The sequence below is a fragment of the Solenopsis invicta genome, chromosome 10 (genome assembly GCF_016802725.1).
Source record: "Solenopsis invicta isolate M01_SB chromosome 10, UNIL_Sinv_3.0, whole genome shotgun sequence".
NCBI lineage: Eukaryota > Metazoa > Arthropoda > Insecta > Hymenoptera > Formicidae > Solenopsis > Solenopsis invicta.
This window is the reverse complement of record NC_052673.1, coordinates 8,457,106-8,471,023: the sequence shown is the minus strand read 5'-3', so window position 1 is coordinate 8,471,023 and position 13,918 is coordinate 8,457,106. Positions and strand designations below refer to the sequence as shown.

The 13,918-nt window shown below is 28.3% G+C and overlaps 1 protein-coding gene across 1 annotated transcript; it reads right to left on the bottom strand.

Annotated features, from left to right (window-relative positions):
• Nucleotides 1-447: 447 nt before the first annotated feature.
• LOC105197288 (organic solute transporter alpha-like protein 3) lies at nucleotides 448-13,529 on the bottom strand. Its single transcript, XM_011163585.3, has 6 exons — nucleotides 13,311-13,529; nucleotides 7,447-7,642; nucleotides 5,594-5,825; nucleotides 4,320-4,476; nucleotides 3,379-3,519; nucleotides 448-1,859 (listed from the first exon to the last, which is right to left on the bottom strand). The coding sequence occupies exons 1-6, from the start codon at nucleotides 13,396-13,398 to the stop codon at nucleotides 1,666-1,668; spliced, it is 1,008 nt and encodes a 335-aa protein (XP_011161887.2). The 5' UTR covers nucleotides 13,399-13,529; the 3' UTR covers nucleotides 448-1,665.
• Nucleotides 13,530-13,918: the final 389 nt, after the last annotated feature.

The window sequence follows — 13,918 nt, the reverse complement described above, 5'->3', positions numbered from 1 at the left end:
CACGTTAATCCTTTCTTACATACAAAATTCACAAGTGTGTGTGTGCGCGCACGTGTGTATATTAATTATAGTATAATATTACACCGAGGAAAAAATACCTAAATTTTAATAAATATTTATTCGAATAGTACTAAAAAATATTTACTAAATGAAAAAATATATTTATTTAGTGCAAGAATCACTAATTTAATTTCAGTATCATTTTTTTCTTGTAGATTAAATATATATATATATATACCGTGTGTATAGAAATATTTTATTAGTATTATTTGAACAAGTGTATAGAAATATTTTATTAGTATTATTTGAACAAGTATTTATTAAAATTTAGGAATTTTTTTTTAGTGTATAAAATATTAACTTATAATAATGTAAATTAAATTATCTATTTTTTCATGGAAAAGTATACACAAATAATTACTATAAAGAGATTTGATCGCACTTCTAATCTTTGCACATTGTATTAATTTTTTTACACGTAGACGTTTCTAACACTAATTAAGTTATTTTGTAATATTTTTAGAACAATATTGTAACAAGTTATAATAGTAACGAATGACATGTATTAGTAATATTAAATTGAAAATAAGAGATGAGAATCCAATTTAAGCTTTGGAAAAATGTCAGAAAGCTCAAAGTTTTAAATTGTAAAATTTTACATTTACGAGAACGAGCAATAGGTGACGTAAATAAAGCGAAAGACAAATAAGAAGGACGGACTTCGTGTCAGTCCTTATCTACAGGACGTTCATCTTCATGGAAGAGAAAGATAGTTAAGACAAAGATACTTTGACATATTTCGTAGAAACGTGTTATCGGAATATTATCGTTTCTCTTCAAGATATGCAGAAAGAAAGAACGATGATACTTTGGATAAATATAAATAGAAACAGAGAACATGCATCATCTTTTCTCTCGTTAGTTTTACGATTACGTATACCAAATTTAGAAAGGAGATCCACACATACGATTCGTGATAAAATAATTCCTACAATTTTATTTTTATATTTAATTAATGCGCACATCTCTTTTCCGTTTCCTTAAATCATATAGAAGTTAAACAGTATACTTTTTACAACTAGTTTTCCTCAATTCTTAAATTTGTCTCTTAAGAAATGGAGCTCTTCAATTATTATATATAAAATATATAGGTATGTACATTTGTTTGTGCACTTAATGTGTTATATAATTTTACATAAATTGCTATTTACAAAGAATTATAGTTAAAACTAGAATCTAGATCTATACTCTTCGTGATTTTAACATTACACTCGTACAATGTTCCTACTTATTCCTATACATCGTAAGAATCATCACCGGTAAGCGAGAAGAATTAAGAAAATAAAAAAGGTATAATGCATCTTCTAATTGATCAAAGAAAGTCAGTCTGGAATCGCTAAAATGTGCAGATCAGTTCTATCTTTGCATCAGTGCCGAGCGAGCTCTGTAGTAAAAGAATTTAGAACACTGAGCTATTTTTTTACTTGAGTATTATTATATTGTACTATATATTTTATTTATTATATTTATCTATTATTATATTGTTTATCTATTATATTTATCTATTTTGCTCCGTTGTATGCGTCAGGCGTGCCTTCGGGAAATACAAAATTTCTCGATGAAAGTCTTTTCAAATAAATAATATCTTCGATGACTTGTCAAATCTTACGCGGTCTCCACTGTCGCTGGAAGCTGTTTGTTGCCGTCATTGCTATTCGTCGCGTCTACTTGACCTGGTGTCCTCGGCGTCCTCTCTGCTGCATCCGCTTCTTGATTCTTCTCCAGATCGACGTAATACATGTGCCGCGCGGCATAGCAGAGCATCATCATCTCGATTAGCATCAGCGCGTTGGACGTCACTGAAATCGAAAATAGAAAAATTATGAGACGATACGATCAATTGCATTACATTAGATAAATCTATTATCGAATTATGAGAGAATTTACTGTGAGCGTAAAAAGTTTCAATAAATTTTTATTAATTTTATAATTATTTTAAGAATTTATATATGTATATTATTATTATACATATATGTTTAAAACATGAATTTATAAAACGGTTTGGAAATGTTCCCTTAAACTCAGAACTGATATAATTTCATTAGAATTAAAAAATAAAAATAATAGTTTTATCAATGTCAATCTTCACCAAGGAGGAATCACCTTTATCTTTGCGATTTAAAAAATTATGAATATCTTGATTTATATATTTGTAAAATACAATTAGATTTGTTAAATAATACATAAATCTTTTTATTTGGAATAGTTAAAGAAGCTGCATAAACATTTTTATATTTTTTGAATCACTTGATTCATTAGAAAAACTATCCTAGACATTAATGACCTCTCTTTTAAAGGTGCTAAAAAACACGTTACATTAGATTTAATTAAAACTAAAAAAAAAAATATATATATATATATATATTTATATTTATATATTTATATTTATATTTATGTTTATATTTATATTTTTATATTTATATTTATATATTTATATAATACAAAATATCATACAGTTCTAATATCTAAAAAAGAATCTTTTTTAACAGCGACACGCTGCCTCATCTCAGTTTGGGAAATTTATTCATAGCACGTATATGTAACGGGTGAATTTTGATGGCACTCGCGGATGCTGCGTGACGTCTCTTTTTTCAATGAAACGAGTTTCTTTGTTACAGTCGGTCGTAGGTCCATGGAGCAGGGAAAAGTAGAAACGTATTCTAAATTCAGAGTTAAACGATGCTTATCATGCTGTTTGAAGGAACTACCGGACCGTGAAATCATCGTTCTTTTATCGCTCCCTAGCCTGAGCGTGATATAATAGTAAATTAAATGATAAACGGTCGACGGTATACGACTAGCATAATCTACACTAGCATAATTCCAGCAGCTTACTTATCTTGAATACAGATGTTACACAATTATTTGTCACCTGTCTCGTCACAGTTAATACAAATTGTGTTTAATATCACTATAATTATAACAAAAAATTTTATAAAATGTTCTAATTAAATAACCACAAATGGTTATAAGCATTTGGAAATATTTAATATTCCTTTTTATAAACAATCTAAAAAAATTTAGATTTATTATAGAAATGTATAAATTAGCCGGATAAATAAATAATTATACATAAATAATAATTCAAATAATATTTATATCTATTGTATATCTATTTCATTACGGACACTTTTAATAAAAATGTGATAGTCAAATCTCTCAGTTGAAGATTTGTGATATGTATAATTTTATTTATAAGTTTTGATTTCTTCTTCAATCATTAATTTTTGGATACAGTAGAATACGTGTAAAAATGAATAAGTATGAGTAAAAATAGCAACTAATATATGTGTATAAAGCACATAGTATATACATTACCGTTGGCGTAAACTGCTGGGGTGAGAGGTGGATTGCATGGAAATACTCCCGCGGCAGGCAAGGCTTTGATGATACCTGTTTGCAGCTTCGAGAATAACAGTACCAATTGTAACACTAGCGTCTTAAAATGTAACTTGGCCTCTGAAACGGAAACGGATGATATCAATTAGAAACTTTCATTCCTATTAATGTCACATGAACGCTAACTTCTCGAAAATTACTTCTTGCGGCATCCCAGTATAATTATTATTATTCGAGTGTGTGTTGAGCTTAATAACGATAAATTTTCCTCGATAGACGCACGAGTTGTAATTAAGGTGTGTAGAAAAGATAAGAAAGATAAATAATTAAATTTACTTTGCAAAAATAAAATTATATCAAAAGTGTTATACATATACAAAATATAATATAAACATATAATATTAAAATAAAATTGAAATTATTATAAAATAAAAATATTAATAAAATATAAAATTGTTCTTTTCTTAATTAAAAATGTTCTTCTCATTACGACAAATATATTGTAATAAATAAAATGATACTGATAAATAAAACAATTAAACTATTTATATTGATAATTACGTGTATGTATACGGAAAGAACAATTTTATTGCAATATCTAAAAGTTTAGCTGGATACAGATTAGAAAATAATTTTATGTTATACTATTAAAATTATTATGTAAGACATTCAAGCATGATGAATGCTATAAAAAGTTTGGACATTCTGGCAACTAACTTAAATGTCCAAAAGTTAAAATTTTTAATGGTCTGCCTTATTATTTTTAGATCTGTATTTCAACAAAATTGTTCTTTCCGTGTACATAGAAAGCGACAGATAATGAAAAGTTGACTGATATAATGTAAGCAAATTGTTGCACAATGCGAGAATTCTTGCGGTGTGGCGAGAAAAAACCTTGAATAAAGATGCATTGTCATTACCTGGAATTGCCGCATGCAAAGTCCTTGTGGCGATAGTTAAACTGTATATCCCTAGCAGTATGCTAATTATCATGACCGGTTGAAGAAATATGGCGTATTGAGTGGCAAGCATTGGATCTTCGGCTGCCATGTAGAGCAATATGAAGTGGAGAACACTCTAAAAATACAAATATTTCACACTAAATTTTGAAAAATTTTGAAAAGACTCATTTATCCTTTAAATATCTCATAAATATATGAATTATTACATATTTTTACAAGAGTTTATGATAAATTACATTGTTTTTATTCAAATTAATTAAATAATTTTAAATGTAGGGTAGCGCACGAAATGTCATACCATTTAATTATCTAATTAAAACTATTTGTGGAGCGTCGGTGCCGCAGCTGTGTGAGTTGCTAAAGTGCTAAGTGGAATTTCCATGAAATACAGCATAAATACAGCTGTGAGCGTTTGCTCACACAGCCGCAACATCAATATCATCGCAAATACAGTTTTAATGAGATAATTAAATGGAATGGCATTTTCTGCGCCATTTTACTGTTTTGAATAAATGTCCAAAATTCTACAAAACGATCCATTTAATTTTAGCATCTTGAATTTCTTTTGGAAAATATTTATCTTTTTTAAAAAATTAATTACATGGAAAAATATTATTTAATCCAGGAAACAAAAAAGGAAAAAATTATACAAAAAAAATCATAATTTATGCCTATTTCCACCAACGCGGATTAACTTTGATTTCAATTTAACTTAGTCCTTATCTTTCTTTAGTTTTAAGAATTGGAAAAAGATAAAGAGTAATTCAAAGTTAATCTACATTGGTGGAAATGGACATTCGTATCTCACTTTAAAAAAAATTTTAAATATTCTAGAAAATAATTAAAGAGAGAAATGATAAATTAAATTAAGAAAATTAATTTTTTTTGCTCCACCTTAAAAGTAGTATTTGCTTCAACAGTGAAAGCAAATTTAAATAACAAAAAAAAATTAAATTAATGTAATCAACTTTAATCAATTTAAGTACAATTAATTTGGTCAAAATGATAAATACAATAGATGTAATTTTATTTTAAACGTTCTCTATATTTAAAAAGTTTAAATTAATCATCTATATGATAAGCAATATATCTATATGATAAGCAAATTGATTTTTATAAATTTTAATTATAAATTTCAACTTGCATGGTAATTGTAACAGATGATTTAGCATGAGTGGAGCGATAATCGTAGCGTGAAAAGTAGGAGGAAGATAGATCTTTTTTTTTTTTACCTGAGCAATAGGAAGCTGTAGGGCCAGAATTCCTATCCAAGACAAATTGGCATCGGTCATTTGAAGGTTCGGAAAGGGCAGACAGGGCCAGCAGCAACAGGGCCCGACTCGTAGCATCAACGTTGGCGTCTCGCTAATCTTCCGGCGACCGAAATCCAGCAGAAGAAGGTAGAGCCGGTACAGCGAAATCGTTAGGAAAATCTGAATTACCGCCTCCGATAGTAACTGACCCCTGTCAAAATTGAACGAACATCAGATTGAACGTCATTACCATTGCAAGTTTTGTTGAACGAGTGTTAGAGTAAGATATGCTGTGATAATTATTGTTATTAATCGGTTAATTAAAATCATTTTTTGCGTTAATAATAAAACTTTTAAACGTAATTAAAAAATCTATTTTTATTGATTCTTTTTAACTTTATTAATTTTACATATTATTATTTACACATTATTATTTAACAATACACGTAATATTAATAGTAATAACGCATGAGAAACAAGATTTTAATATAATCTCATCTTTTGCAAATAATGACTTTTACACGAGTCATTAAAGCAATATTTAAAAAAGCAGATGGTTATTAAAATTTTATTTTGAAAGATACTTAACTCATTAACACATTGTTTGCAAAATTAGAACTGTCTGATAACAGAATAACAGAAAAAAATGACGCAATAATTCAAGTTGATCATGAGTAACGCGTAATGTGTTTAAAAAAAAGTACCATGGCCATTTGAATAAATATCTTAACCATTCTACAACTCGTAACAGAGTTCTACTTAAAACTTTTTCATATTTATATGTTCTAATATATGTTCTGTATACATTTATGTTTTTATTGTCTCTTTTCTTTCTTGAAATGTTTTTTGTACAGCCAGAATATATTTTTTGTTTTGAGAGAAAAAGAGAGAAAGAGAGAGATTTAAAATTATTTACTTAGATTTTTATTGAAATATTGAATTTTGTTTTTTATTTAAATATTTATCAAAGTCCTTACATTTTAATTTTTTTTTTTTTTTTTTAAACGTTATGTGTTAAGAAAATCTCTTTTTCTTTGGTAGGAATTCTGATTTCACTATGAAGAATAACAAGCTTATATATTTAAATTCAACAATGATATTTTGTTAGTAATATTGATAAATAAGGTGTTTCATAAATATATATGTAAGTATAACTTTAGAAATAATTTCAGGATACTGAAATAACACAAAATATTCATATACACTATAAGTCTGTATACAGCTTGGTTATGGAGATTTCAATAATTTTATTAATATTGTAATAGGAGAGAAATACCAATATATTTATAATTTTTATTTGTAAACTTTATTGTTCTATAATTTTATTCAATAAATTTGTTAAATAAATTTTTCCTAATTATGTATATTATTTGTACAAAATATCCATCTTCTGTAAATGTTATTAATCTTTGTACTATAAAACGTTGCTAAATATATTTTTAGACACCTTAAATTTGCCCAAATTTAATAAAATTTTGGATAAGTAATAATAGGAAAATAATATTTATTTAATAAAATTGCAACGTAACAAAATTTACTAAAAAAAAATTATAAATGTCGGATATTTGTTACATCTTTTACAATAATAATAAAATTATCTGTAACTTATTAAACACAGCCAAATTGACTTAATGTACAATGAGCTTCCTGCATTATTCTTGTCTCCTGAATTTATTTTTGAAGTTATGCCCACTAATTCTAAAGTGAATGTAAAAGAATAAAGTGAAAACAGAAATAACGCAACGCTTTTATTTTACACTTCGCTGATAATAAGTTTCACTTGCTATTTCGATATTGTCGATAAGTAATTGCAATAGGCTTTTACTTTTTACCTTGGTATCGCAATCGCCATGAGACTGCAGACACTTGCGACAGGATATACCGATAGGATTATAATAGCATTTGTTTTATAAAATTCCGATTCTTTTTGGGAGAGGATATTGCGGCAGGTATTAGCAGAAAAGTATACTGTGAGGACCAAGATTATTGAACCGACGCTTAGCAATGCAGTGCCCAGTGCATCCAAACCTGCAAAAGAGAACGATTTGAAAAATGAATAAATAACTGTTATTTTTAATCAAATTTTATAATTGTTTAAATTAATTTTTTTTTCTATACCTTTTTTAATTGAGCAATTTTTAATTTTTTAAATAAGCAATAGTTATTATTGCACCTAACTTACTTTTTAAATTTATTAAATAAATTAATGTATACATGTATACGTAGATAGTATAATTTATAAAAATATTAGTATATTTATTGTTATGCTAATTATTCTAAAATTGTTGTTTTGAGTTTGTTAAGAAAATAAAATTACTTAAAATATCAAAGTTTCAATATAAAATATTTTCATGTCAATAACTTCTCTATGTATTTATATATTATGCTTTTAGCATATTAAAAGCCATCGTTATTATTTATTATCTAACTTATCTTATCAGTAAAGACTAGTAACAAAGATAATAAAGACATTTAAATTTCTTACAATCAATTTTTTTCAATTGTTTAGCATTGTTCAATTACGGTTTTATCAGCATTTCTGGAAAGCTAATAAAAGCCTCTGCACAGATAATTTATTGTAGCTTGAGAATAATTTATCTCATAGCATTTTAAAGGAAGCATGATTCTTCAAATTTTAATTCACGTTATTGCTATCATGTTAAACTTTTCAATGTTACTGTATATCTGTTTGGAAAGAAATGCTTGTATGATTTATACCAAGAAACAATTATCTGATGAAGACGATAAAAATAATTGATTAAAGCGTATTGGAAAGTGTCAATCAAAAAATATCAAATATTTTGATATTATTTCACATAATATTTTATGCAAAATTAGCAGACATTATTTAAACAAAAGTTTATACGTACATATTAATAAAACTAAATAAATAATTACATAATTGCTTATATTGATCTGAATAAAAGTAGATAACAGTATACACAATAATGAGAATTATCCATATCATATGATATAGAATTATGAAGCGCGATGCTTATCAAAAGTTTGCCGTCGCGTTGTTTAACTTATTACGTTCAATAAGCTTTGTAATGAGAGGCATGAATCATACAATTGTTTACAAATTATGTAATTGTGTATCAAATATTTGTATAATTTATAAATTATTCAAATTATGGTCTCGAGACATATATTAGTCACGTGAAAGAAAGTGAAAGATTTACATGTATTATTTATCAGAATATCTCAAAGTTCACGGATTAAAATACTATATTCAGCAGGAAAATTTAAAAATTAAATAAGATACGCTCGGCAACAAAATTAAAGCATCACTTATTTTGATACCCAAAAATAAGAGAAATTTCATAGAGTTTAACTCTGTTAAAAATAATCGTAACAAAATGTTTAAAAAAAAAAAAAAAACATTTTACAGCTTAAAATCTCCTGTTTTGAGATTGGTATTTCATTAAACAATTTACTGATTATTTACAAAGCTACACGAATGCAAATGGGGATGCGTCAAGTTTCATAATCTTTTTACAAAGTTAACAATGCTCCACGGCGTGAAATAAAAATCTCACACAACTGTGGTTTACAGCATTCGAAAGCGTGAATCTTTACCTGTAATTTGCACACTTGTTGAGCGTTGTGCGATTTTTTTCACCGAGTTATTCAACTCGGAAGAAAAAAATTGTCATTTTTGCTTCAATGGTAAATAACTCGTAAATAAAAATTGTTTAAACAGGAAAATGCTTTTTCGAATATTTTGTTGTAATTATTTTTTACAAAGTTACAATCTGTTAAATTAACTTATTTAGAATAACCAATACTTTAATTTTTGTGTCAAGTGCAGTTGCAAATTTTTATTTCAAACAGTAGTTAATTCAAGATAAGAAGATAAAGAATTTAAATCTAATCAATCAAAGATTACGTTTAGACGATCACCTGTCTAACACTACTATACATGCAATTCACAGATATGCGATTGTCTAAACATAGTTTGGCCTTTAATTTATATCTCTTTATCTTAGTAATTATATTGTTAAAAATAGGGATATCCGGCAAGTATTTATTATCCGACCTGTCCAGCTCTTTTATCACTAGTCCGGCCATAAAGTTGGATACCATTAGTATCTACGATCAAAACTTTACACTGATAGTTTAAAAATTTGCGCCATAGACGCAGGATTTAAAATCCAGAGTTTTCTAGGAAGAAATAAACTGATCATTTTTTATTAGGTCAAACGTGTTAACCTTTTATTGCTTTCGTTTCTCAAACGGAATTCAGTGCTCTTTTATGAGCGCTACGTGACGCCTATTTATACATATACACTGTGTTAGTATAGCGTTGCTACACAGTAGTTTGCTTAGATCACATGAAGATCGTTGAGAGAAAAAAAAAGGGAATTAATCAAAGAAAAAAATATAGTGAACACAATCAGTCTGTATTGCATCAGTCTTATAAAAGCAAAAGAATGAAACGCTTGATTATAGTTTTTGAAGCTTAATTTGTCACAGTAAATTATTAAGATTAGGCAACAGCGCGAGTCGCGTCGACTGTATTATTTGCTTTCACCATGAGCGCCGTGCTTAGATGTACCGCACTTTCAAACTCTTTAATAAAAATTCTATTAAACAAAACTGAGAAAGTAACCATGTCAATGTAATTTATAAGATTGCAAGTGAAAAGTGAAAAAGTTTTAGAGTCAATTTTTATTCCAATCTATGACATTGCAAAATTAGATGTGACCTACAGGTCTATTCTGTAATTCTTAATAACAGTTTCGTTATTATTACAACGTCGTTACGCAGCTTTGTTACCATGTATTATATCTGCGCAACGATGTTATAACGATAACGAAACTGTCATCAAGAGTTACAGAATAAGTCTGCTCAGCCATCGCTTCATACGAGAGCTATAGAGGGTTAAAACAACACGTTTGAGTATTTCCATTTTTAATACACTACACCAGCATTTTAAGTTAACACACCAATGTGTGTTAAACCGTACAATATAACAAATGTAGACGAAGCTGAAATAAGTGATGTTGACGTACATTCAGTGTTATTATACGCCCAGTAAATACTAAGGTACATGTAATATAAATGCTAATTGTAATTTCCCACGTAACTATTATATAACGAGTGTGCTTTATAACAGTTACATTGTTAAGTGGAAAATTACAAATAATATTTGTATTACATGTAACTTAATGTTTGCTAGGTATACACTGATAGAAAATAATTACTGAATTTTAATAAGTATTTGTTTGAATAGTAACAATGAAATAATTATTAAATGTAAATAAATATTTATTTAGTACGAGAATCACTAATTAAATTTAACTATCATTTTTTGTATTAAGTAAATATTTATGTAGTGTAGATAAATATTTCATTGCAAATATATATAATATATCTTTAAACAACATATTTATTAAAATTTTTAATAATTTTTTTTCTGAGTATATATTCATTTCTTGTATAAGGATTTATTATGCAAAAACTAAATAAAACATAAAGTTACTATAATGAGAGCCCTGATCAAGGACAAAACGTATATAATTTCGTCAGACAAGTTCCTTTCGATTCAACATTTTTGAGAGATTGGCTGTTTCACAGTTGCAACATTCGACACCATTTTCCAAACTTCCAATTAATCCAATAATTATTACTTACAAACTTTTATTACTACTGATTATTATATATTTTTTTTAATTATCCGATATCCGGCCGGATAATTAGAATACCGGATTCCAACGGGATATCCGGTATCCAACACATCATTAATTTAATGTAAATAAAAGTAATTTACAAATAACTATTTTACTTAATCTTCCCCAATAACAAATTTTTTTTCAAAATTTTTAATATTATTTTTCCGAATTTTTCAGAATATATCTATAAGTTTATAACTTTCTCAAATCTTGTATACGATATACTAATTCAAACATTTTTCAGAAATATTCAAACAAATCTCAAAAATAAGCCTGCATCTTTTTTTCTAAATTTTCCATACATGTTAATTATGAAATAATACGATTTTTAAGATTTTTGTGTTCTGTAATTTCTGATGAAATGTTATAAAATGTAAAAAAAGTTAAAAGTATTTTTTTTAGAAATTATAAAATGAGAAATCGCAGAATATTTCAGAATTTACATATATAAAAAAATTCTAAGAAAAGATGTAAGCGTTCTGAATATTTCCGAAAAATATTCCAATTTGTAAGAAGAAATTATAAGAAGAACTTTCACCAGGATTTCAAAACTTTCTTGCTGTATTTTCGATTCGCGATTTTCAAGTCATTCAATATTTTATACGTATTTCACATTTCTACAATTTATATAATATTTCTTATTATAATTATCTTTATGCTATACTTTTTTAATCGGGGAGATTGATGCTTCCTATTTATTTCTTAAACAAAATAATAACAATATGCTTGCAAATTGGCACCAAACTCTTGTTCAGTACTTGCTGCCAATTTGCGGTCGTGTTATAACGCGCATATTCTTGTCCGGCATATTTTTGTCGTCTGGTTGTTATTAGCTCATGCCAACAAATTTTGCTCGAACGTTTAGCACCAATTTATTATCATTTTATAAGCCATACGTTTTCCTACGGTTTCTCCCGTTTTGCAAACGTCGATTTAATTATCAGATTATTGTATCAAATTTGTCGCTATTCTACTCAGAAAACTTGTTGCACAAGTCCAAATATACTTTTTCTCAGACTTGGCTAACCGGATACCTTTTTATAAATCTACTGTATAAATATTCCCGATATGTATACTCGTGTGTACACGCGCGTAACGAATACTCTTCGCATAAATTCTCGTGCGAGACTTTTCGAGGATATTCAACTCGCGCAAATAAGGCCTCGTGTACCAGACGAACTTGAGTACAACTTTCACCGATGCGTTTACGCCGCTCAATGCAAGCGTATCCACATTAAATGCATTGCGATAAATTTGCCTTGTAAAAAGAAATGACTGAGCATTTCAATGCAATGTATTTTCATAAACGTAAATTACGCTCGAGTATTGTATTCTTATTAAATAGAGATTATTTTATTTGAAATCTCAAAAGAGAACTAATTACTCTCTGGGGCACTTAATACTGATACTAATGCACTCGCGTTTCGGTTACGCGATTTCTGTTGCACCAAACTCGGAATACTTGCTTTAGATACGTAACTCACTTTCTACTGTCATTATAACGGTGTTTAGAGGAAGTTTGAGCCTGCAACGTTACTTCCTACAAAGTTACACTTGATATTTTTAAAGCAAGGGAATTGAGGTCGTCGGATAAATGAGTCATCGCAATAATTATATTGTAATAAAATCCATAATTATCACAAAAGCAGAAGGAAATGGAAATCTCTTGCAATTTAATAATTTAATGATGGCCGCGGATCATTTATCATTTAATTATTTGCATTAAATGACGTTTAATTTTTGCAGTGCCTTTGAAATAATTATTATTTATCTAATAACTCGTCTTAATCGTTTTATTACAGTTACTAGTGTAAATGAAATCGTAATTGCTAAACAAATCTGCTAAACGTTAATAGTGGAAAGTATTATTTAAAAAGCTCTCCCGTTTATTCCGAGGATATTAATTGTTCCTGACCTTGTATCTTCCATTTTTCTTTCAAAAGTGAAAATCCCAATGCTGTTAACACCAGGCATTATCGGCGAAATTACCGCACCGTTATCCGGATGTTGTCGTGACTCACTTTCTACGAGTTCGATAGCAGAGGGCACGTAATTTTGGTTGCAGTCAACGTCCACGTGAAGCGGGAAGTTTTTTAGAGTATTGTCCATGGTTGCAGACGCTCCACTCTGAATTCGGCGAAAGAGAACCGTTGTCTTACAGCACTCTGCCGTCCGTCACTCGCGGGTTTGACAAACTCGAAAGGCGCGCTCGCGAAGTAATCTCACGAGTGAATTCACGAGAGAGAGAGACCAGGGACGGCGACTTTCGATTTTTCTAGGTGTGGAGTACCTCATCGAAGTGGGGGGAGGGGGGTGTAGATAGTTTTAATAACACCGCTTTTGTTATATATCTGAAATATATTTTTTGTATAATATATTCTTTTCTACATTTAATTTTTTTCATATACTTTCTCTTCGCAAGAATAAATCTTTTCCTTTTTCTTTATCTTAATATCAGTTAGGTAGGATATGTAAAAAGTAGGGGGATACGAGATATGAGAGTTGGATAAGCAGGGTGGTAGCATGTAGCGTAGGCACCATAGTCAAATATTGTTTTTTTTGTCAAATCAAAAATTTTTAAAATTGATCAAAAATTAAAATATTTTTTTTAAATACCCCGAATTCTGGG